At 43.8% G+C, this 26,961-nt stretch overlaps 1 protein-coding gene across 1 annotated transcript in view; it reads left to right on the forward strand.

The window, feature by feature from the left end:
* The window catches only part of LOC126412732 (guanylate cyclase soluble subunit beta-1), a 261,772-nt gene that overhangs the window by 185,559 nt on the left and 49,252 nt on the right, over positions 1-26,961 (forward strand). Inside the window, exon 12 of the mRNA XM_050082463.1 lies at positions 11,651-11,788. Coding sequence (XP_049938420.1) covers positions 11,651-11,788 — 138 coding nt within the window. The remainder of the gene's footprint in view (positions 1-11,650; positions 11,789-26,961) is intronic.

A 26,961-nucleotide genomic window follows, 5' to 3' on the forward strand; every position in this document is an offset into this window, starting at 1 on the left:
ACGTCCCATAATTGCTTTCCTCCCTCTCCCACACTGCTCTTTAAAAGAACTTGTCTTTTCGAATTTCGTAATTAGTTTCTCCAGACCCATGGAACACATCGGACCAACGCCTTTTTTCATAGCTTTGGGTGAACGGAAATTCTGTAGTGCTCCTGACACACATTAAAAGCTGTTGTGAAAGAGCTTTATGAGCAGTGCGCGAACCTGCGTTGAGGCAACCATACCGAATATCTCAGACGGACACTGAGGAACAGCCGTGTACCGCACGTCCTTTATTTTGCACATTATACTGATTCCAGCGACATCTAGTCGCAAAATTTTCGTTAATTTTATTTCCATGACGTTCACTGTACCACCTAGATGTATGTTAAGCGTGTATACGTGTGACTATTCATGATCGGTAACAATACATCAGAAATCATCTATTAGAAGTTAACTGTCATTTACGAAACAGTTAAAAAATTAAAATGAGTTATTAGTTGTAATACAAAGTTATACGCTACGTTAGAAGTTGCCCGTCTCGTAAACAAATTCAAGTGAAGGAACAAAATTTTATATCTTTCTGTATAATAAAAGTATACTGGTTACAGACTGACAGAATAAGATTAGTGGGAGAATACAATTGAATATATAAGCTCACCGGACAAAAAATGAGTTACCCCCACAGAAATCCATGCGGCCTTCATTTAATACAGTGTAATTCCGCTTCTGGACTTTATAGCCACCAGTATTCGGTTGGGAAGTGTGTCCACAAACTTGTTCAAGTACGTCGCATCCAGGTTAAGCCATCGATTAGTATTTCATCTGAGCCAGATCGCTGGTCGATCATCAGCGATCGGCTTGTTATCTTTGGCGCGTCCCCGGTATGAGCATCGTTGCGTTTTCGGCTGGGACGCGCGGGACGGCGAGAGGCAGTCGTTTTGGGGCGGCCGATGAGAGTGGCGAAGTTGTGGCTCGGGCGTAAGCACATGTGTGATGTCTGTCACGCTGGGGCTGTTTGCTAATCGTGAAACTCCTGCAGCGGTTACTGGTTGCCTGGAAGGCATTTCATATAAGCTGTGCCAAGCCTGGCAGTAAGAGGGGAGTCTGGAGTTGGTGTTGGCCTAGATGTTTGTACAAATAGAGGTGCCTGTGTAAGCAGCACAACGTGGGCCTCTTAGTTGCTTTGTCCTTCTGGCAGCCACCGCAAGCGGATGTTCAGCTGGAATGTCTACAGTTTGTGGTGAGCATAGTGTGTTCAAGGTCTCGTAGGATGTGCTCCCAGCCTTACTCTTAGCCTGTGTTATTTGTGGGTGCCGACCCGTTGTCTGTTACAGCTTCCGGGTGTCCTGTAATATTTCACAGCAAAACTTGTTTTTGTGGCGTTCTGTGTTTCTGGCTCAGCCTCCGCCTAGAAAGGGGAAACATTTGAAATTCCTTAATGCTGTAATTTAAACATATATTTAAAAAAATGTTCTTTCAGAATAAGCGCCTGTTTCTTTGGGACACTGCAGTTCAAATAGGAGTGGCGTAATGTTAATGAGTATTTGTCAAATAAAGTGTATGTAATGTCTTGCTGTTTTCTGGGGCACGCAGCTGTGTTATTGAACTCATTTTGAAGTGTTATGTTGGCTGAACGACTGCTCCCCACTTCATTGTATTTTTTTGAGTAGTATTGTATGGTTTTTTGGATATTTGTCAGTGTGGTGTCTTGATTCCATTTCGTTTTTCTCTTTCTTTGAATTACGCTGAATTGGTTCAAATGGCTCTGAGCACTATGGGACTTAACATCTGTGGTCATCAGTCCCCTAGAACTTAGAACTACTTAAACCTAACTAACCTAAGGACTTCACACACATCCATGTTCGAGGCAGGATTCGAACCTGCAACCGTAGCGGTCACGCGGTTCCAGACTGAAGCGCCTAGAACCACGCGGACACACCGGCCGGCCTACGCTGAACTATTTAGTTTATCTAATTATTGGCTTAGCTCGCGCTTCACGCATTAAATCAGCTGTTTTTGAATTTTTTTTATTCGTGTTTAATGTTAGATTCAAATGTAACATCATCTTTTTTTTTTTTTTTTTTTTTTTTTTTTTTTTTTTTTTTTTTTGGGTCATCAGTCTACTGACTGGTTTGATTTTGATGCGGCCCGCCACGCATTCCTTTCCTGTGCTAACCTCTTCATCTCAGAGTAGCACTTGCAACCTACGTCCTCAATTATTTGCTTGACGTATTCCAATCTCTTTCTTCCTCTACAGTTTTTGCCCTCTACAGCTCCCTCTAGTACCATGGAAGTCATTCCCTCATGTCTTAGCATATGTCCTATCATCCTGTCCCATCTCCTTATCAGTGTTTTCCTCATATTCCTTTCCTCTCCGATTCTGCGTAGAACCTCCTCATTCCTTACCTTATCAGTCCACCTAATTTTCAACATTCGTCCATAGTATCACATCTCAAATGCTTCGATTCTCTTCTGTTCCGGTTTTCCCACAGTCCATGTTTCACTACCATACAATGCTGTACTCCAGACGTACATCCTCAGAAATTTCTTCCTCTAGTTAAGGCCGGTATTTCATATTAGTAGACTTCTCTTGGCCAGAAATGCCTTTTTTGCCATAGCGAGTCTGCTTTTGATGTCCTCCTTGCTCCGTCCGTCATTGGTTATTTTACTGCCTAGGTAGCAGAATTCCTTAACTTCATTGACTTCGTGACCATCAATCCTGATGTTAAGTTTCTCGCTGTTCTCATTTCTACTACTTCTTATTACCTTCGTCTTTCTCCGATTTACTCTCAAACCATGCTGTGTACTCATTAGACTGTTCATTCTGTTCAGCAGATCATTTAATTCTACTTCACTTTCACTCAGGATAGCAATGTCATCAGCGAATCGTATCATTGATATCCTTTAACCTTGTATTGTAATTCCACTCCTGAACATTTCTTTTTTTTCCATCATTGCTTCCTCGATGTACAGATTGAAGAGTAGGGGCGAAAGGCTGCAGCCTTGTCGTACACCCTTCTTAATACGAGCACTTCGTTCTTGATCGTCCACTCTTATTATTCCCTCTTGGTTGTTGTACATATTGTATATGACCCGTCTCTCCCTATAGCTTACCCATGCTTTTTTTTCAGAATCTCGAACACCTTGCACCATTTTATATTGTCGAACGCTTTTTCCAGGTCGACAAATCCTAAGAAAGCGTCTTGATTTTTCTTTAGCCTTGCTTCCATTATTAGCTGTAACGTCAGAATTGCCTCTATCGTCCCTTTACTTTTCCTAAAGCCAAACTGATCGTCACCTAGCGCATTCTCAATTTTCTTTTCCATTCTTCTGTATATTATTCTTGTAAGCAGCTTCGATGCATGAGCTGCTAAGCTGATTGTGCGATAATTCTCGCACTTGTCAGCTCTTGCCGTCTTCGGAATTGTGTGGATGATGCTTTTCCGAAAGTCAGATGGTATATCGCCAGACTCATATATTCTACACACCAACGTGAATAGTCATTGTGTTGCCACTTCCCCCAATGATTTTAGAAATTCTGGTGGAATGTTATCTATCCCTTCTGCCTTATTTGACCGTAAGTCCTCCAAAGCTCTTTTAAATTCCGATTCTAATACTGGATCGCCTTCATCCATGTTATTTGAAATAAATGTGTTGGATTGACCTTAATGAACTATGTGCAATCGAAGTAAGGGACCCTGTCCTTCATTAGTGCTTAACAATGGCATGTGGTTCGGGTTGTGAGCCCCGTGCTCCTACCAGTTCTATTTCGCACGTGAGTGCAAGGTCAAGGGGGGAGCAATGTTGAACATCTGACGCCAGCTGGCACGCAGGTGAGGTCGCCGCGGTCCCATGCCTAGGGCCTGCAATAGAGTCCGGGCGGTGTCGAACGCTAGATTATCGTTCGCTTGCGTAAGTTTGAACAATGAGCCGGTGTGTGCTCTGATTGATTCTGGCAGTAATATATCTCTTCTCGACTGTAGGTGGTATCAAAGATATAAGTCCATTTGTAAGTTCCCGGTGCTGCGGAGTGTTTCGGTAATCTGTCGGGGCGTGAATGGCCAGCGTTTAGATGTGGTTGGCGAAATGAAGGTGGGGTGCCGAGTTGGCGATTTTTCTTGGCCTGTTAAGGTATGTGTAGTGAGGAATTTGGGAATGGATATCCTATTGGGGTGTAACTTTATAGAGCTTACAGGGCTGGTATTGGATTACGTGGGTGGCGTGTTCTATTTTCGATTTTCTCCAGTTACCAAGTTTTAGTTTTGTAACCATTATACGACGGATTTTCGGGTGTGTAGTGCTAGTAATAATGCCTCTGATTGTAACTTGAGGCATCTTACCGAGCAGAAAACCTCGCAGTTGTTGCAAGTCTTGGAGAAGTTTCCTCGTGTGTTAACGGACGAGCTGGGGGTCACCAATAAAATTCACCGATAATCAACCGGTGAGGCAAGCACCGTATAGGTTGTCGCCTCCTAAGATGAAGGTGTTGAGGCAGATAGTTGACGACATGCTTGAAAAGGGGGTCATTCGGCCGTCTACTTCGCCTTACGCCTCCCCAATATTCTTGGTTCCTAAAAGTAATGGAGGTGGCTACAGGCCGGTGGTTGACTATCGGTCATTTAATAAAAAGGTGGTCTTGGAATCGGTCCCACTTCCTGATTTGCATAACTGCATTTCATGGTGTTCGGGAGTGCGTTACTTCTCTGTATTGGATCTCAATCAAGCCTACCTCCAGGTTCCGCTGGCCGAGGAGTCTAAGCCCCTTACCGCATTCACGACAGATTGGAATCTGTATTAATTTAACCGCGTGCCGTTAGGTTTAGCGACCGGAGCCGCAGTTCTATCTAGGCACCTCGACTCTGTTTTGGAGGACATAAAGTTTCAGTTTGTTTTTAATTACTTAGATGACTTGGTCATCTATAGTAAGACCTTCGAAGGACATTTAGGACATACTGATAAAGTGCTAGCTCGTTTGGAACAGGCAGGGTTAACTGTTAAACCTTTTAAGGTCGAGTTTGCCCGTCAGGAAATCTCCTTTCTGGGCCATGTGGTGTCCTGCAGTGGCATCAAGGTTGATCACTCGAGGATCCATGCCATCCGTGATTTTCGACCACATAAGAGTAAAAAGGGGGTAGCTAGGTTCGTGGGTATGGAAAATTTTTTTAGGAAATTCATTCCCCGTTTTGCGGAACTGGCGGCTCCGTTGAACTTTCTGAGAAAGAAAGGGGTGCCCTTTAATTGGACTGAAAACCAGCAAGGCGCCTTCGATGCTCTTAAAACTGCATTGAGTAATGCCCCTATTCTGGCCGTTCCGAATTTTGATTTGCCCTTCATTCTTCAAACGTATGCTTCGGGCTCCGGTATTGCGGCCATGTTGCTTCAGGAACAGGACGGAGAGCGCCGACCGATCGGTTATACCTCACGTGCCCTTACTGCCACTGAGATGAAGTATTCCACGTATGAGTTGAAGGTGTTAGCGGTGCTCTTCGCCACCGAGCGATTCAAGTTCTATCTTGAGCATCGCGAGTTTCTTATAGAGTCTGATAATCAGGCACTCACTTGGGTTTTGGCGCGACCGCGGAAAACGGGTCGGATTGCCCATTGGTCTGTGCGTTTGTTGGCCTTTAAATTCGTAGTTCGGCATGTCAAGGGGACCGAAAATGTGCTAGCCAACACCCTGAGCTGCATGTTTGAGGAATCCGATGACGAGGCTAGCGAGGATCAACTACGTTTCCAACCGAGAAGAAGGTCTGGTAGCTGCTTTGTTAGGGGAAGTGCCGGAGTTGTTTAAGAACCTGGAAGAGGAGCCGCATTAGGACACGGAGTTGGCCAGGATCAGGGAGCGGCTCGAAGCCGGAGGTACTATCTCGCGTTACGAGCTTAGGAGAGGAATTTTGTGTTTGTGTACTCGCTATGATCAGAGGTTTAAGATTTGCTTGCCCAAATCCTTGATCCCGACCGTCTTTAGGTATTATCAATGTTAGGTTCTTGGAGGACATCTGGGGTCCTTCAAACTATTAGTAAAATTTCAGAATCCTTGTCGTGGCCAACCTTATATCGGGATGTTAGGAAAATGGTGAGAGCCTGCAGGGAATGCAGTATGGCTAAACCCAGTTCTAACGCGCATTGGGGGTTGCTTCAGTCTTCACGTGCTGAGCGTCCGATGGAGCGCCTCTTTTTTGATTATGTGGGCCAACTGCCCCGTACCCAGGCTGGGTACAAATATATTTTGGTTGTGGTTGATGCTTTCACTCTATTTGTCTGGATGTTTCCGAGCACCGGAGTCACGGCCAAGAATACTATTGCTCATCTCGAGAGGATTTTCTCCTTGTTTGGTCCGCCAAAGGTTTTGGTTAGCGATAATGCGCCTGGCTTTGTTTCGAAAGAGTTTCGAAGGTTTTGTTTTCATCAAGCCGTGACTCACGTCACGACGACACCCTATTATCCGCAGCCTTCGTTCGCTGAGCGTTTTAACCAAAACCTTAAATCAGCTTTGATAATTTATCACGAGAAGGGCCGGACCAAATAGGATAGATCCCTCCCGTGGCTCACTTTGGTCTTCAATACCGCCCGCCATGAGTCGCATCAAACCACCCCGGCCGCTTTACTGTTGGCCTATTCTGTAAATTCTCTGCTTGCTAACTTGTGGTCGATCTCGGACCTGTTGCCAGAGGAAATATCAGCAGAAATTATCCACGAGAATTGGCAGAGAGCAAGGGCCAATATAGATCTCACCCACAAGTGGGAGGCAGCAAGATACAACAAGGGGCGTCGTCCTGCTAATATAATAGCGGGCGACCTGGTTTTTGTTAGGCGTTTGCCAGGCCAGGGGAAAGAACATAAAGCGTCATCTAAATTTGAGCCTCGCTTTGAGGGACTCTATCAGGTTCTTCAGGTCCTCACCCCGGTGACCTACCGTGTACGGCATCAACAATCTGGCCAGGAAAAAAGAGTGCACATATCACAAATCAAGCTTAGTAATGTTGGGTAGTTGACTAAGTTCCTGCTTGTGTAACCTTATCCCGGGGGTTTTACGATAAGGGGGGAGGCTGAGCCAGATCGCTGGTCAATCATCGTGCAATTTTACCTAATTGTGGGGATGCTGATGTCGGCGTTTTACCCATTGTTGCAACATGGCCAATGGATTTTCGAGGGAGTTCAAATCAGGTGATTTTGAAGGCCAGTCGAGATGCAATAGGATTGCGGAGTGATCAGGAAACCAGTACCGGTAACAAGTTCTTCCAGCCCCATGGACTTCCCTGCTGTGGTCTTATAGGCCGATGTGATCAATGGCCTTTTCCGAGATGACCGACTCCTCATGTTGACCGCATACGGTTCCTGTCGTAATGTTCTGTCACTAACAGCTTGAGATGGGCCTTCATTCACGGGCTTCAGCAATTCCTGTCGAGTTTGGAAGCGATTTTGGTTCACAAGCCGTGGAACCCGGCTACGGTCTCTATGTCAGGACGTTTTTACGACTACAGTTCTGATGTCGTGTTTTGTGGCTATGGCACGTTGGGAACTGCTCCACTTTTAACTCCAACATATCAAGCAACTTCACACACTGTATGGCAATGGGCGCGGCCAAGCATGGTTGCTACTTTTTGCCACTCTGTCACGGGCTTACACTAACCCATATTTATCTACAGCATCTATTTGAAACGTAAATGTCTCACTCATCGCTAGTGCCTTATGCTCACGCAGAAGCAGTGTGTTTGCAGTTAGGAACGTGACTCGATCACTGCATCATCTGTAAACACTTAACTATTCATATGTGTGCTCACTTTGGTGATTAATTTTTTTGTCCGGTGAGTTTATCAAGTAACACATTAAACACTGAAGTACGCACCGGGGAAGAATATACGGGGCGTATCTGAAATGACTGTTGAAAATGAGAGGTTCTGTAGAGTAGATCACAACAAGGATATTTCACATACCAACCCAAGTCCACATCCCTTAGCGTACGGCAATAGGCGACGCTGAACAGCGTCGCGCGCCGCTAAGAAGGTAGGCACACAACATGCCATCCGAGCCGTCACGGTAGCAGGTCTGCAGGACAACTATTTCTTTGTATTTGTGACTTCAAGGTAGAAGAGACGTCGGGTTGAAGTTTTATGACCTTTACTTGCAAACTCTGTAGTCGACATAGTTGCGGATATACCAGGCGGGACAACACTACGGGTGTTCCGCCTCCTACTAGGACGTGAATGCGTTGTTCTTGTCTGTACAAATGCCTGTCTGATAGGTGCTGCATAGAGTGCAGCCGCTGTGCCCACTGCAGAATCTGGCTCGCCCTGCGTCAGTTCGTCATCAAATGGGAACATTCTTTTGTTTGTTAGTGTGTAGGGCGGACAGGAAATAGAGCGCTATTCTCGGAAGGAAAGAGCAGGCATGCACTGTGCTTACGGGGCGTCGGATAAAAATGCTCACGCTGTCCAACGTTTGTACATTGGGTGATTTCCGAATAGTCGAGTGTTAAATTTACGCACATTTACTGCCATCTACAGGTACCTACGAGAGGTAGGTCCACTCGAGGTACGTTTTCCACTAGCACTTTCTCCCAATGGCAAATGTGCATTTAAGAGCTACTTCGAAACCTGGTGTATTCATTTTGTGTTACAGCTTTGAAGGCCTGACTGACGCGGTCACCAACGCACAGTGCGTACGCCGGGGCTTGAAGAGGAGGATTTAGCACTGCGGAAAATGACACCCTCAAGTTCGCCGAGTGTTGGCCGGGAAATAGGTGTAAGCCATTCCGCAATTTTGCATTGTGCGGCATGAGGATGATTTGCACACCTACCACCTTCAGAGGATTCTCATCCTTAACCCAGACGATTTTCCACGTCCAACTGAATACTGCCAGTGGTCTTTGCAAAGGTGTGCCACTCATCCAGACTTTCCGAACGGTGTACATTTTTACGGATGAGGCATCCTTTACAGGAGCGGGTATGTCCGACAGCCACAATCAACATGTATGTCCGCGGGGAAATCCACTCGACGCCTTTTCTCGTGGTCACCATGATCGCTTCGCTGTCAACATTTGGGCCGGCTTGGTAAGCGACAATCTAGTCGGTCCGTACATGTCCGCCCCCCCCCCCCCCCCTCCCCGCGAATAAACGCAAACAGATACTTAATCTTTTTGAGAGAAATTGTGCCAGAGTCGTTGGAACGTGTTCCACTCAAAGTGCTACAACGAATATGGTGCCAACACGATGGTTCACCTGCGCACTTTGCACATGCAGAGCGAATGCATTTGAATGAATTTTTGGATATAGTACATGGCTAATTTCCCCAACCCCCACAAAAAATTAAAAATATTAAGTGTCATGTAGTATTTTGTGTAATGTAATGTCTTGTATAGCCACCCTTTATTAACCTGACATGTTCCACATCATTACGAAGTGTCGTATTCATGATCTATGGAACGCATACGAATCTAATCTAATCTTCGGTAAGAACTGGATAGGGCGCTGTCCGCAAAAGGCAAGGCCTGCACGTTCCCCCGGCTGGGCGCCCATTGAATTTTTTCTTCTGGGACCAACTGAAATCTGTTGTCTATGGAACACCCATTGAGAATGAAGAAAAACTGATAGCGCTCACTATGGCAGCCTCCGATGCAGTGTCCACTTTGGCAAGGGTGTTCGAAGAAAGCGACAGTAACTCTAGCGTCGTTGCAGAGCGTGTTTTCAAGTATTAGGGCATAATTTCGAGCACTTTTTATGACTATTTGCAAATAAAGATTATACAACTTCACCCCAACTTTTCATTTACCTTGATCCTACAAATACACTGAAAACGTTTCCCTGCAGACCTGCTACCATGACAGCTCGGATGGCATGTTGTCTGCCTACCATTTTGGCAGAGCGCGACGATGTTCAACGATATTAGCGTCGTACCACGATAAGGGATTTGCAAAATATGCTTGTATCGGACCCCTCACATTTTACCTTCGTTTCAGATACAACCTGTATATACAGATATAATCTGTATATTGAGCAAGCAGTGAAGGAAACAAAAGAAAAATTCGGAGTACGTATTAAAATCCATGGAGGGGAAATAAAAACTTTAAGTTCGCCGATGACATTGTAATTCTGTCAGAGACAGCACAGGACTTACAAGAGCAGTTGAACGGAATGTATAGTGTCTTGAAAGGAGGATATAAGATGAACATCAACAAAAGCAAAACGAGGATAATGGAATGTAGTCGAATTAAGTCGGTTGATGCTGACGAAATTAGATTAGGAAATGAGACACTTAAAGTAGTAAAGGAGTTTTGCTATTTGGGGAGCAAAATAACTGATGATGGTCGAAGTACAGAGGATATAAAATGTAGACTGGCAATGACAACTAAAGCGTTTCTGAAGAAGAGAAATTTGTTAACATCGAGTATAGATTTAAGTGTCAGGAAGTCGTTCCTGAAAGTATTTGTATGGAGCGTAGCCATGTATGGAAGTGAAACATGGACGATAATTAGTTTGTACAAGAAGAGAATAGAAGCTTTCGAAATGTGGTGCTACAGAAGAATGCTGAAGATTAGATGGGTAGATCATATAACTAATGAGGAGGTATTGAATAGGATTGGGGAGAAGTTTGTGGCACAACTTGACTAGAAGAAGGGATCGGTTGGTAGGACATGTTATGAGGCATCAAGGGATCACCAATTTAGTATTGGAGGGCAGCGTGGAGGGTAAAAATCGTAGAGGGAGACCAAGAGATGAATACACTAAACAGATTCAGAAGGATGTAGGTTGCAGTAGGTACTGGGAGATTAAGAAGCTTGCACAGGATAGAGTAGCATCGAGAGCTGCATCAAACCAGTCTCTGGACTGAAGACCACAACAACAACATAACCTGTAGAGTATATGAAACTTACAGGGTGTCGCAGAACTGTTGCGACAAACTCCGTGGGTCTGTAGGCGGCATCTTGAGTAAAAAATCGAGTATAGGAACAACCGTCTGAAAACGTCTTCCAACGAAGTTACAGAGCGTCGAAGTTAAATGTGCCAGCGCCTGCTACTAAACCAGCAAATATGATTTTGTACGCTGATCGATCGTAGGAGGAACGTCTGCAAATGTTGCTATTCAGTGATCGCGACTGATTGCCACGATCGCCAGTGGAGAGTATGGAGCTAGCTCCTGCGCAGAAAGGCCTTGTCTTCTATGAATACAGTGCCCAGATACCTCAGTGGATGTAGGTTTATTTTTCTCCTGTATACCGAAAAACACTCAAGAATTTATGGTGCTGCAGAAAATAAATAAATTGGGGATGGAAAGCATCAAGGCAACAGAACATCGTATCCATAGGAGACAAGGCGTGCCTGCGCAGCAGCCAGCTACATTTTCTTCACTGTTGATCGTGGCAGTCAGTCTCGATCACTGAATAACAAACAACATTTTCAGACATTCCTCCTACGATCCGTCAGCGTACGATGTCACGATTCACGAAGGGTACCCTAGTAGCACGCGCCGGCACTTATAAAGTCGACGCTCTGTAGCATCGTTGGATGAAGTTTCCAAACAAGGGTTCCTGTTCTGGATTGGGTCCTCAAGACCCCGTCTACAACCCCTCGAGGTTTTTCTCGACATTCCTGAGACAGCCCATATATGTGATGTGCTGGGTTGCGTGGATGGCGCTTCCAGCAGCCTGAGTATAGGCCAACTGCCGCAGGTGGAGACGGTGGGCGACAAGTACATGGCGGTCAGCGGGCTGCCCGAGCCGTGCGAGACGCACGCCCGCTGCATTGCGCGCCTCGCGCTGGACATGATGGACCTCAGCCAGGAGGTGCGCGTCGACGGGCAGCCTGTGGTGAGTACTGTGCGGCGGCGGCGGCGGCGCTCCGGGTAAAAGCACTGTGCACCAGCCCTCTCCCACCTGCCTACTGACATCGTGCCGACAGGCTGTTTCAGATAAGATGTTTTTCTCTCCAGCTTACAAAATAGTAACTAAAAGGATTATTTATTTGCAGTGATTGACTGCTCCGTCGGTTCTTCGTAGGGTATCCAATACATTATGAATGAAACACACACTACAATAGTACAATATTCTACAATATTTACTGCTTGTTTCACAAACCGGTTTGCGGCTGCTACGCCATCATCAGGTACAATGATAGATATGTGGTGCAGTGAAGTTCTGTTGGAGAAGAGATTTTAAACTACAGCAAAAAAAAAAAAAAAAGGTTCATTTGGCTCTGAGCACTATGGGACCTAACTACTGTGGTCATCAGTCCCCTAGAACTTATAACTACTTAAACCTAACTAACCTAAGGATACCACACACATCCATACCCGAAGCAGGATTCGAACCTGCGACCGCAGAGGTCGCGCGGTTCCAGACTGTAGCGCCTAGAACCGCTCGGCCACTCCGGCAGGGTAAACTAGAGCAACTACACAGTATCTCCACTACCAGAGATGAAAATATCTATCTTAAATTTAGTAATAAAACGAGAGGAATTATTTCATTGTACGTGTGATGTAAGATTATGTGACTAAGATAAAATATGTGACAAATTAACTAATGAACTATGTACAAACTACAACAATTGTTCATAGGGGACAGTAAATTTAACAATAAACATATTCCAAGGATGTGGCTGGACAAAATAATCTTGTACTTCTAACTGTAGGTACTACTCATATTCCCTGAGACACGCGCACCTCCATCCAATATTTCAACAAAGGCTTAATCAGTCTTATATCAAACAAATATTATACGCGGAGACAGGAAATCGCGGGAACAACTGAAATAGCGCATCACTTCGGTGCAATTTGCATTTATTGTAATACTTGATAACAGACAAAGAAAATGTTGAGTGTTACACTTGACAGATAATAGCACTAGAACAATAATAAATACCTGATTCAGTTTTCTGGACTGTAGTTAAAGTTCAACAGGCGAACACAATTTAAGTTCTCTCATAAATATTAATATGCGTGTAGGCGCGTTAAAGAACTAGTTATCAAACAGTCACTTATAACAGGCATACTCCATTTAAAGGGAAAATAATTAGCAAGTTTACATATTGACTAGAACATTAAGGTGAATAACAGGAAGTTCACCGTCCACAACACGTTACGGCGGCAGTTAACCTCCAATAAGTTCCTTTCTTTACAATGTGACATCAATAATTTATATATAAAACTGGTGGAAAAACACTAAATTGGAAATTGACAAATCTATACTCACTCTATACCTATACTCAAAGGAGCCGCACTCCATCTAAACACCCTAAAAATAGTAGGTTTATGGCTACCTAGAGTAACAAAATCAAGAATAGCATGCTTATAGATTGACTAGAATAAAGTATAAATAACACATATACCGCATCTGACGACCGGCAAACTGTGTTGGTCTATTGAGCAGTGATTAATTTAAGCTAGCCGCAACATACGCTAACCAGGAGAGCGGCGCATTTAAAGACAAGCGTCCAGCAAGAACCCTGGTCAGAAGGTAATGGGACCAGTACTAATTTACAACTACACCATTGAAATCAACTGATGACAGGTTGACCATTACCGATGTGGCGTACGATGGACAGTCAATAGACTGAACACTCAGCTGAAACCCAAGTATAATGCTGAGGGGCGAAACACCCATCCTAAAGCATGTTTAGCGCAAACACCTAGTTCGGGAACAAAACAACCATGAAACAATAGGATGATATTGCAGCCTGCAGTACAAACGCCAGAGCCCGAGTATAGCCTTAACCCAACACAAGGCTAAAGCATACTAGTTTCTTTCTCAATTAAAGTTTCCAAAACAATCAAAACTAGCAGGATTCCCTTACATGGCAGACGCGCCAACACTTCCGTTCATACCCCAGAATCAACTAGCGCAACATAAATCACTGACACATTTGAGATAGTATTTTAAAACTACACACTTAAATACCTTTATTTACAAAAAGCCTTAGTTAGTTAACAGGTTATGCTCTTTTACTGATGCCACGCAAGTGATGTAGCAAGTTATGGTCTACAGTTCTGCTTAGTCATTTTACACGCGTCGTGACGAGGAAAGAAAGAATCCAGCTAATTAATTGAAAGTCACTACTTGGATTCAATATTTGACGATGCGCTTAAAATCAACAGACAAAGGTGAGAGTCAAGTTTACACTCGCAAGCAGAACAGGCAGAACACGAGTATAAGGTGAACATAAAATAAACTGCTCCTTGTTCAATCATTTACACACCGACGAAACAAGTAATCTTCGCTGAATTACTGCAGACGCCGGAATCCCCAGTTGCTTGCAAATGACGCAAATAATGTTCAAAACGTCTTACTTTAAGTCCGATGACACCCGTAGGATAGGAATTTCAATGGACAACCAGGCATCATCCTCTTGGATACACCACCAACAAAACGGCTTGGCCTCCTGTACGCTCCCAGACGTCCGCAATGAGAGTTCCTCCACCCGGCCGCAGCTGGAGAGCCTGTATTGGGAGAGGGTGGCCATAGCTGAAGTTCCCCGTGATTGGTTGATTAGCTTCGGCAGAAAAATGGCGCCAAACGTCTCTCGCACTTCCTATGTTCGCCATGCTTTTGAGTTGAAGTTCAGAGGACTTTTGGAAACGATTAAAAGGTATTTGAATTATTGAGAGACTTGTTATGCGTTGTCCATGCATGTTCGATTTAGTTGTATGTCTTTTTACTACGTAATTAGCGTTTGCGATCTTAAATACGAGTTGAAATAATGAAGCGTTTTGTGATGAAGTCGGTAGGCCTACATGTTTGAAGTAAACACGTTAGTAATTGTACAGTATTGTTTGTGACATCTGTAATTCGTTCTTCAGACGTTCGTAAACGATGCCAGGTTGTGCTGCATTTGGTTGTTCCAATAGAAGCGAAGGTGGATTTCGCATTTTAGCATTTCCACACAATGAAGAAAGACGAAAGCAGTGGGCAGTCGCAGTCAACAGGGCTGACATAAATCAAATAGGAGCCTTGTGGAAACCAACCAAGTACTCTTATCTATGCGAACTAAGTCGTTTTTGCTTTTTACTACATATAAAACAACTTGCAGTATACTTAGTTAAATTTGAAAACAGACCTGTAAATTGCCTGTGGGAATATTATTATAACACATTATTCTTGTAAACAAAGGCATTTAACGAATGATTTCGCCATATTGTCTTGTGCTTTTGATTCGGTGAGTGTGTACTCCACTACTCCACTACTGGCCGTTCAAAAGTACCGCCCGTAGTTTGGCAGAAAAATGGCCGCCTTATCGTCCGGTTCGTCACTCTCTCCCTACAGGCTCTCTAGCCGCAGCAACGCCACAGCGCCCTCTGCCCACGGTAAGCAAAAACAGCAAAGCGCGAGGCGGGAATTTCAAAAGGAACGCGCTACAGACAACAGGGAACGCAGAGGACGAACCGTGACATTTCGCCATGGTTCAGTCCCATTCAGGCCCTGTTATGAATTACCCCTCTTACTCACATGCCCCAGTTTTCCTTTATTTCACTTCCTATTATTTCTCTTGTGTTAAAATATTTACCTTGCTTAGTCATAGCTGCATCGCTTACCTACTCAATCGCACTAGTATATCTTATCTGTTTCTACATCTACATCTACATCCATACTCCGCAAGCCACCTGACGGTGTGTGGCGGAGGGTACGCTGAGTACCTCTATCGGTTCTCTCTTCTATTCCAGTCTCGTATTGTTCGTGGAAAGGATTGTCGGTATGATTCTGTGTGGGCTCTAATCTCTCTCATTTTATCCTCATGGTCTCTTCGCAAGATATACGTGGGAGGGAGCAACATACTGCTTGACTCCTCGGTGAAGGTATGTTCCCGAAACTTTAACAAAAGCCCGTACCGAGCTACTGAGCGTCTCTCCTGCAGAGTCTTCCAGTGGAGTTTATCTATAATCTCCGTAACGCTTTCGCGATTACTAAATGATCCTGTCACGAAGCGCGCTGCTCTCCGTTGGATCTTCTCTGTCTCTTCTATCAACCCTATCTGGTACGAATCCCACACTGCTGAGCAGTATTCAAGCAGTGGGCGAACAAGCGTGGGCGTACTGTAAACTACTTCCTTTGTTTTCGGATTGCATTTCCTTAGGATTCTTCCAATGAATCTCTGTCTGGCATCTGCTTTACCGACGATCAACTTTATATGATCATTCCATTTTAAATCACTCCTAATGCGTACTCCCAGATAATTTATGGAATTAACTGCTTCCAGTTGCTGACCTGCTATTTTGTAGCTACATGATAAGGGATCTATCTTTCTATGTATTCGCAGCACATTGAGATTCAATTGCCATTCCCTGCACCATACGTCAATTCGCTGCAGGTCCTCCTGCATTTCAGTACAATTTTCCAATGTCACAACCTCTCCATACACCACAGCATCATCTGCAAAAAGCCTCATTGAACTTCCGATGTCATCCACAAGGTCATTTATGTATATTGTGAATAGCAACGGTCCTAAGACACTCCCCTGCGGCACACCTGAAATCACCCTTTCTTCGGAAGACTTCTCTCTATTGAGAATGACATGCTGCGTTCTGTTATCTAGGAACTCTTCAATCCAATCACACAATTGGTCTGATAGTCCATATGCTCTTACTTTGTTCATTAAACGACTGTGGGGAACTGTATCGAAAGCCTTGCGGAAATCAAGAAACACATCTACCTGTGAACCCTTGTCTGTTCGTAATTAACGGCATCAAGAATGTTACTTTTACTCAAACACAATAGTCACACTGATGTTACGCCGGTTCATGAGGGTCCCCTGGACATTACAAGAGGCCGTACATGGTTATTAACACTGTGTTTGATCACCACGGGCGGTAGTACGTGGTCGACAAAATGCCCCCATACTGGCCACAAGATGGAAAGGAGTTACTTCGTTAGGACGATCCATTCCTGGACGGATAGTCGTTGGTGTGCGTGAACGTGCTGCAGTACGTCTGCTTAACGCATGCCACATGTTCTCGTTGACATTTCGGTCGGGGAACGGACAGGCTAGTCCATTCTCCGAATATCCGACATCTACATCTACATATACTCTGCAAGCCACCCAACGGTGTGTGGCGGAGGACACTTTACGTACCATTGTCATTACCTCCCTTTCCTGTTCCAGTCGCGTATGGTTCCCGTGAAGAACAACTGCCGGAAAGCCTGCGTGCGCGCTCGAATCGCTCTAATTTTACATTCGTGATCTCCTCGGGAGGTATAAGTAGGGGGAAGCAATATATTCGATACCTCATCCAGAAACGCACCCTCTCGAAACCTCGACAGCATGCTACACCGCGATGTAGAGCGCCTCTCTTCCAGTCAGCCACTTGAGTTTGCTAAACAACTCCCTAACGCTATCACGGTTACCAAATAACCCTGTGACGAAACGCGCCCCTCTTTGGATCTTCTGTATCTCCTCTGTCAACCCGATCTGGTACGGATCCCACACTGATGAGCAATACTCAAGTATAGGTCAAACGAGTGTTTTGTAAGCTACCTCCTTTGTTGATGGACTACATTTTCTAAGGACTCTCCCAATGAATCTCAACTTGCCACCCGCCTTACTAACAATTAATTTTATATGATCATTCCACTTCAAATCGTTCCGTACGCATACTCCCAGATATTTTACAGAAGTGACTGCTACCAGTGTTTGTTCCGCTATCATATAATCATACAATAAAGGATCCTTCTTTCTATGTATTCGCAATAGATTACATTTGTCTATGTCAAGGGTCAGTTGCCACTGCCTGCACCAAGTGCCTATCCGCTGCAGATCTTCCTGCATTTCGCTGCAATTTTCTAATGCTGCAACTTCTCTGTATACTACAGCATCGTCCGCGAAAAGCCGCATGGAACATCCGACACTATCTACTAGGTCATTTATATATATTGTGAAAAGCAATGGTCCCATAACACTCCCCTGTGGCACGCCAGAGGTTACTTTAACGTCTGTAGACGTCTCTCCATTGAGAACAACATGCTGTGTTCTGTTTGCTAAAAACTCTTCAATCCAGCCACACAGCTGGTCTGATATTCCGTAGGCTCTTACTTTGTTTATCAGGCGACAGTGCGGAACTGTATCGAACGCCTTCCGGAAGTCAAGGAAAATAGCATCTACCTGGGAGCCTGTATCTAATATTTTCTGGGTCTCATGAACAAATAGAGCGAGTTGGGTCTCACAATCCTCGGTTTGTAAGAGTTCCTTCAACCGCCCTGTTCCATGCGATCGCTAATTGTCGTGCATAAAATGAAGTCAGAGCCGAATTCACCTCTGAGAAGACGCACATGAGGAACAATACAGCACAACTATATTTTTGACGGACGAGTGTAATGTGTTTAAATATTTGGAGGTCAATTCGCGCCGGCCCGAGTGGCCGAGCGGTTCTAGGCGCTACAGTCTGGAACTGCGCGACCGCTACGGTCGCAGGTTCAAATGCTGCCTCGGGCGTGGAGGTGTGTGATGTCCTTAGGTTAGTTAGGTTTAAGTAGTTCTAAGTACTAGGGGACTGATGACCTCAGAAGATAAGTCCCATAGTGCTCAGTGCCATTTGAACCATTTGGTCAATTCGCCGACGCCGCATTATGCCTCCGCACTTTAACACTAGGGCCAGTGAAACGAGAAAATTTCACATTGCTGAGCTACCCTCAAACTGAAGATAGATGGGAACAGGTAGTGCACACATGAACGCTGAGTGTATCTTTCCGTTACCTTCTGTACTGTAACAGTTCTTTCTACAATGACGGAAGAAAATCGCAACACCGAGAACGAGTTGCGCGACATAAAACACAGTCGGTAGGCGTGTTCCAATATCTGGAAGGTAACGTTTATTCAAAATTTACATCTGTTCCGTAAGAGTGGCGCTAATAGCGCCACTGTGACAATGCAGATCACGTTTGCCTTAAATGCATGCTGTAACGGTCGTGTCCGTCAGTTACCTTTGAGACTGAATGTTGTGAGCCGATCATAGTCAATAAATGCCTTTAAAACGAAAAAGACGTCGTTAGTAATACCACCCTGAGTATGAAGGAGGTCGTGTGATTGGGAAACGAAATGTTGATGTTCGTTTTGCGATATTGCAAAAAGAGTTTACAGGAATGTAGCATCTTTGCGTGATTACTGGCAGTAATAGTCACGAGAATGTGCGGTCGCAAGAAGACTGGGCCCTGGACGGCCACGACGCACTTCCGAGAGAGGAGACCATCGTGTTCGGCGTATGGCTCTGATGCATCATAAGGTATCTCCAGCAACAATTTGAGCAGCAGTTGGCATCACAGTGAGACAAAGGGCCGTTACAAATCTGTTACTTCAATGATAGCTCCGAGTCAGACGCCCTGTAGCGCATATTTCAATGACACCAAACTACCTCCATTAACTGCTTCTGTGTTGTCAAGCGAGAGCTCGTTACAGGTTAGAGTGGAGGTCTGTTGAGCTTCCTGATGAAAGCTGGTTCTGCCTCGTGCAGTGATGGCCGTGTATGGTTAAGAGGTTGAGAGCCTGCAACCAAGCTGTCTCTGTGCTTAACACACTGCACCTTCATCTGAATTTATGGCCTGGGGTCCATTTCAAATGACAGCTGGAACTCTCTTGTGGATATCCCACGCACCCTGATTGCATATTTGTACGTCAGTCTGGTGAGTCGACCTGTTGTGCTGCCATTCATGAACAGTATTCCAGGGAGTGTTTTCCAACAGGATAACGCTCGCCCACATACCGCTGTTGTAACCCAGCGTGCTTTACAGAGTGTCGACATGTTGTTTTGGTCTGCTCCAGCACTAGATCCGTCTCCAGTCGAGCACATATCGGACATCATCGGACAGCAACTCCAGTGTCATCCACAAACAGCATTAAAGCATTAACCGTCCCCGTATTGACTGACCAAATACAACAGGCATGGAACTGACTGACATGCGACACCTGTACAACACAATGCATACGCGTTTTCACGCTTGCATTCAACATTCTGGCGACTACACCTTTTATTAATGTAGCAGTACTTCACATTTTCAATGGCTTATCTTGCACTTAAATTGTGTTACCTTGCAATCTTAACCACTTAAATATGTTACCAAGACAAATCTATTCATTTCATTATTCTACGTTAGTTATTTTTTGGTATTACGATTTTTTTCCATGAGTACGTGTATGATACAGACTTCATCGGACTATGTTACTTGGCAGTGAGACGTGAATGTTACTTTTGTTCTTAAGTTTTGCACACCATTGTACGTCTTCGTACTCACCAGGTAATAGTTGACCCACACACATAGGATGTAGGCGACCCACATTTTAATCCTTGCTTTATACCTGGAGGTCTACGACGTACTGGTACTGCACAAGCTGCTGCAGCTTCCATGTGATCTCTAGATGTGTTATTACAAGGGTCGTCCACAATGTAAGTTACGTCTCTATTTCTATCCGCGGCAGCGCTACGATCGCAGTTCTGAGCATGCGTGGCAGTTACTCTGCCTCAAGGAGAAGACATGTACGCCATTTTAAGATCGCTGCTGCGACGTGTGCATTGGAGTGCTTCTTTATAATGTCAGCCGTAATACCCTTTGGAAGTTCTGCATATCTCTAGATCACTAATTCATGAAATTGTTACAGAAAAACTGAAATTTCGAAAACTATTCTCACGTTGGATACCCAAAATTCTTACTGAACAACACAGAAAACAACGGATTGGCAGTGCACTTCAGTTTTTGACACGCTACGATAGAGAAGGCGATGGTTTTCTTTTTCGGCTAGTCAAGGGGGATGAAACTTGGGTATCTTATGACACTCCTGAAACAAAAAAGCAATCAGTGGAATGGGGGCACGCATCATCCCCAACCAAGGTTAAGCCTAAGCAAATCTTGACATCTCGAAAAGTCATGTGCACCTTTTTTGGGACAGAAAAGGCGTTTTGCTGATTGATTTCTTACCACGAAGCCAAATAATCAAAGCACATGGTTACTGCGAGACCATTAAGAAATTGCGCCGCGCAATAAAGAACAAGCGCCGAAGATTACTGTCAAAAGGTGGTGTTTTTTTTTTTCTACGATAAGGCCCGATCTCACAGGGCGAATGTGACCAAACAACTCTTACGGAATTTTCACAGGGACGCGTTCGATCATCCTCCGTACATCCCGGACCACGCTACTTCATCTCTTCTTACACCTAAAATCTGTTCTTGGTGGTGAACACTTCAACCACCATGATGACGAGCTGAAAGAACGTGTTACCACATGGTTGAATACACAGGCGGCAATCTTCTATGAAGAAGGCACACAAAAACTTGTGCCACGCTATGACAAGTGCCTACAAAATTTTGGAAGCTATGTAGAAAAGTAATTTAACAGTTGTAGATTTATGTACAATAAATATTTTTTCTGTATCTGTACACGTTTGTTTCATATAACGAAACGGAACATACTTTGTGGACATACCTTGTATAACGACATTCACACACAACACTTCATAGGAACTGCTCCTTTGCTGGTCGTTGTTCCTGTCGTTCATCAGTCACTACCGTGAGCTCTTCTCAGGACTTGTCATCTACATGTTTTCATCTTTCACTAGAATATTGTCTATTCTGTTCATAGAATTTAAAGCGTCCATTATCACAGCACCCAGTTCTGTCGCTGATACTTCACTATCATTGTGCAGTTCACTTCCGTTATTGTTTGTAACATTGTCACGGGCAATGGTGGTGACTAGCCATTAATTTTGCGAAGAGAATCTTAAATTTTACTCTGATCAACACTCTTAAAGTAAATATCGAAACTGAGCTGGTGACACTAGCGGAGCGCTACTCTTCCACGTCTGAACTTTCCGAAGGCGCAAAGCGAACACAAGACAGATACTGTGTAATTAGATGCACACTTCATCTCAGGGTTATTACCTGCGTTCCATTGGTGTACAGTAACCGACGTTTCGAGTAGCGTTACATCGAGTCTTGGAAATAGCTGCGCAATAAACAACACCTGTCTCATTTCACGTGCTAACAAGCCATAAAACATACCGCTTCTCACTAGCTTGAATTACTGTGAGTCCCTGAACTGGGCTCTAAATTTATTTTGCATAGACGACATCTTTCGCATTATCATTAATAACGCAGATCGTATGGATAAGATTAACGAACTGCGTAAAAGTGAGTTATAGCAATATTTGAAAATAAAGGAATATTACACCTTGCCGGTAGTGCCGTCGGTGTTCTAACGCTACATGTTTTCTCTGACAGAATTGTAGGACGCATTAGCAATCATTCTCTAGGATTTTGATGTGCGTGATGTTGACTATAGGATGAATGCAGTGTAAGAGCAGCCTGACTGGCCACTTGATATAGGCTCTGTTCTTTCACACCACCATGCACGACGCACAGATGCATACTACTTGCTGGTTAGCAATTTTGATGCCACACTCACCGTGTCCAGAAATAAACACTCAACAGCTATTTCTACACTGTATTGAAATATCCTACCTGATATAATTTAAACTTTAGGCTGTCCAGCCAGCCGAAGTGGCCGTGCGGTTCTAGGCGCTGCAGTCTGGAACCGCGAGACCGCTACGGTAGCAGGTTCGAATCCTGCCTCGGGCATGGATGTGTGTGCTGTCCTTAGGTTAGTTAGGTTTAACTAGTTCTAAGTTCTAGGGGACTAATGACCTCAGAAGTTGAGTCCCATAGTGCTCAGAGCCATTTGAACCATTTAGGCTGTCCTATCCGGTGTTATCTGTATGACCTGAATTCTCGTAATAAAAAAGTTAATCTTGGGTATCTCACTCCCAAAGAAAACTGCAGATTCTAGCGAGTGTCGCTAAACAATCGTTTAATTAGATTTCATTTCACAAAAAACACGCCATGTAAGAGTACGATGCACGACGTACCATAATATATCTTTGCAATAGAGCTGAAGGCTCTTTAAATGTCTTTGCGTTTTATGTTATTACTATTATTGCAGGTCAAGGTTTATTCTGCATATTGAAAAAGGATACATACATTTGATAAACATTTTACTGTATAGAGGTCAGTACATGTCATACCTGAACTAGGAGAGTGACACAATTAAGCAAATGACAGTAAGCGAGTGTCCATAAGCAGAATGAGCCTAAACGAAATGAGGGCAGAATGAGAGTTTGAACGATATTACATTTCGTCTTACGATCGCATCGGAACAGCGAGTGGAGGTAATAAGTTGGAAGGAGTCCTACAACAGCACTGTCCGTCATATAGCTTCCATGGACCGTTAGCTGCCAGAGGAGAGATATGTTACACAAAGTTCGCAATCGTAAATTATTTTCAGAATAAACTGCTCAATTGAAGCCCTACAGTCTGACCTGGGAAGAAATGGATATCTATTTAAAGTTTTGTGTTATCGAATTATTATCTCCTTCTACACATTCTTAATTTTACTAGCGCTGCTGAAGACATTAAGTTTTTATCACGACGCTTTTTTTTCATCGTGTACGATAAGATACCTTGATTAAGAATCTTTTATTTCTACATGTATACCCCACAAGCCACCGTACTCTCCATGGCGGATGGTACCTTTCGCCACTGTCAGTCATTCTGTTTCCTTTACACTCGCAAATGAAGATAAGAAAAAACGACTACCTATGTAATTCCGAATAAACAATTGTTTATCTTGACTTCGCTGTCATTACGCGAGATACACGCCCGTGGCAGAAGACCCATTCTGCAGCCTGTCGCAGAAGCATGTTCCCTGAGCTTTCTTAATAGCATTTCGCGGAAAGAACATCCTTACCCTCTAGGGACTTCCATTTGAGTTTGCGGAGCATATTAATAACGCTCGTATACACATCGGTAACAAATCTATCAGCACACCTCTCAGTTGATTTGACATCTTCCTTCTTACGACACGGTGGCGATCCCTGTCGAGCAGTACTCAACAGAAGGTTGTTCAGGCGTTCTTAACCAGGGCTCCTACATAGATGAGCAGCTTTACTCTCCTAGAGTTCTCTCACTAAATAGATTTCGATCGTTCACATTCCCTTCAACTGACCTTGTGCCGTCACTGCATTTCATGTTGCTTTGCAACTTTACGCCTAGATATTTAACAGCAGTAACTGTGTCAAGCATCACACCATTAATAGAACATTTCAACGGAACAAGATACTTCTCCTACTCATCTGCACAAAATTTTTCCACATTTAGAGTAAGTTGTTATTCATCGCAACAAACAGAAATTCTATCCAAGTCACCCTGCACCTTCCTACACGGTGTGTCGCAGTTCCGTTAGGACCGTTCGTGTGAAATTCCAAACTGAAATAGTATCTTAGGTCGAGCTGCGGTATTGGGATCCTTGAAATAGAAGGTCAAAGCGTCGTTGCAGCAGACATCCTGGTCCCTAATGTAACAGTACGTGTCTGACATTCGTCGGAAAATGGTGACAGCGCAGCGAGTTGTGTGTTAAGTTTTGTACTTGTGGGCGAGGATTCGTCGAATTTGATCCAAATACTGCAGCCAGGTTCATGGTCGCTACTCCACGACACTGCCTCAGCCCAGAAAGCGAAGATTGTCGGCGAGATTTAGGTCAGCAAACGGATCACAGGCCTGGATCACCCGCCGTATTCGCCGGATCTGGCTCCAACTAATTCTGGTTGTTTCCCAATTTGAATTTTGCAATGATTGATGGAACTTTCGAACTGAAACAGGGTACACTACACCAGCGTACTTTCCTGTACGCTAAAGCGTCATCATCAGTCGCTAATAGCTGTTTACTCTATTCGCCACATCGTTTCTGTATAAATACAAGTTATTCTATCACGCTTCCGCGGGACAACCAGGATGAGAGGTTCCCAAAATATTTCTCTGACGCACCATTTTGAGAATCCTAGTAGTTCGATAGAACGTCTTGTTTATTTTGAATGTTAATAAAATTTTTAAAAAACGGGAAAAATTGTTGTATTCAAGGATTACTTCAGTGTTAAATCATAACAAATAAATCATAATAAAGTTTTGAAAATATAATTAGTATCGTCAAAGTGTTGAAGAAAACACCATGTCAGCAATAATTTTTTGAGCAGCACTTATTCACTTCCCCCGGAACACAGGTTGCTAAATCCTGCTCTAGACCGATGTGCCTCGGCACAGTACAGTGCTGCGATATTGCTAGTTGTTCCCCTACGCTTCTAATCGTGTATGATATTGCTAATAAAAGCAATTGAAATAGTTTCACTGAATAGTTAGATTTCAAAGGTAACAACGGAATAGGTAGTAATATTCCAGAACTTAAACTTATTTACAGGTCATTTATTGGTTTATGCCTTATAAGTTTGAGTCAGCAATGAAAAATTTGAGGATGTCATTTCTTAGACAGAAGTTCAATTCGTGGTGGAAATGTACGGAAGCACAAGTTAATTTCTTGCTCAACTGAGAGAAGACGCTCACGTTTGTTGCTTTTTATGTTAGTTAGTGCCAAAAACCCCAGCTAGCACAAATAGGTGGTTGAATAATACAACAGCGTACGAACTGCTTTCACAGCTCTTGCATGGTAATCTTTCTTAGTTAAGATCGAATACTTGATAAGTGATAGTTCATCATATTTCTGGTGAAGTGTTCAGTCTGTCTGAAGTACTGCCAGCTAATCTTCTTCCTCCAGTCAAAGGTTGGTGATGGGTTCTGAAGACGTGCACCCTGTCATATATATCGACAGTCATAGAGGTAAAATTTTGTGCCATGTTGTTCTCAAGAGTCATGAGATGATTCAAAACGAGTTGGAAGGTCGTAATACCATGTGGACCTACCTCGAAAGTAAGAGTAAACATCTTAAAATTTTTCTTTTCCTCGTATCATTTCCATATTACGAGTTTTTTTGAGAACCCGGTGAGTTTATCACGTGACTTCAGCACATTTTCTTCTTTTCGTTGCATACTCTCGTTTACGTAATTTAAATGGCAAAAAATGTCAGTCAAATAGGCTACCTTTGCACACCATTCCTCGTCATTTAACGGAACTGCAAAGTGTGGTTTTTCGACGCTACACGTATTTAATAGCTCTGTTCTCAATTCAAAAAATCTTTCCAGAACTCGACCTTTTGCCAAACAGCGGATCTCTGTACGCAGAGCGAAAGCAATATATCGACATCCCGCTTCACGGCACAAGTGTTTGAGGAGTCGTACCTTAAGTGCCCCAGACTTAATGAAATTTGCCTTGACTGACTGAATCTGAAACATTTTCAAATTCTGCTGGAATAGTTTTCACAACAAGAGCCTCACGATGTATGAAGCAATTTGTTGAACCTACGGTCGGGAAATCTTATCTTAGTCTGGCCTCAAATCCTTTGAACCTTCCAGTCATTGCTGGTGCTCCATCTGTGCAAACAGAAAGACAACTTTTCCAAGACAGTAGGTTTTTTACAAGGTGCTGTATATAGAATTGCACACATATGAACCATTTGACGCTGAGGGCAATTCAGTACACGGAAGGAAATGTGCATTAATCCAACTCTCATCAACAAATCTTAGGTGACTAAGCAATTGTCATTTCTTAGTTATATCAGTTGACTCGTCTAACCGTAGCGAAAATATATGATTGATACTTCGTTTCTCATGTGCATCGTACTGGATATCTGAAGAGATGTCATCAATTCGCAGAAAATAGTATCGTTTGATAATGGAACCAAAGATATTTACAACTCGGCGCCACCACCTAACATCGATGTCATTATTTCCTTACATGTAGGAAAAATGACGTCTGCAATAGTATGGGATTGCGTTAGTTTCGCCTCTATTTCGGGAACTCTGTAAGTGGCCACTTGTGCCTTTTCAGAAATAGTTGCTCTCCGTACCATAACTTTGGCTTCCTTTTCTGGTGATGAACTCAATCGGCTACAATAGTTCTTATGTTTCCCAGATAAACGACTATGTTTGCTACTCAAATGTCTTTTCAGTTTACTACCATCATGGATTCATTGCCTAGTTTTTTCCTGATATCATACATTCTGGTAAGGGACAGTTTTCAAGCTCACTGAACATAGATCCAACGTTTAAATAATTCTCTTGGTCCTTACGGAAT

This window comes from Schistocerca serialis, chromosome 7 (assembly GCF_023864345.2).
Source record: "Schistocerca serialis cubense isolate TAMUIC-IGC-003099 chromosome 7, iqSchSeri2.2, whole genome shotgun sequence".
NCBI classification, from domain to species: domain Eukaryota; kingdom Metazoa; phylum Arthropoda; class Insecta; order Orthoptera; family Acrididae; genus Schistocerca; species Schistocerca serialis.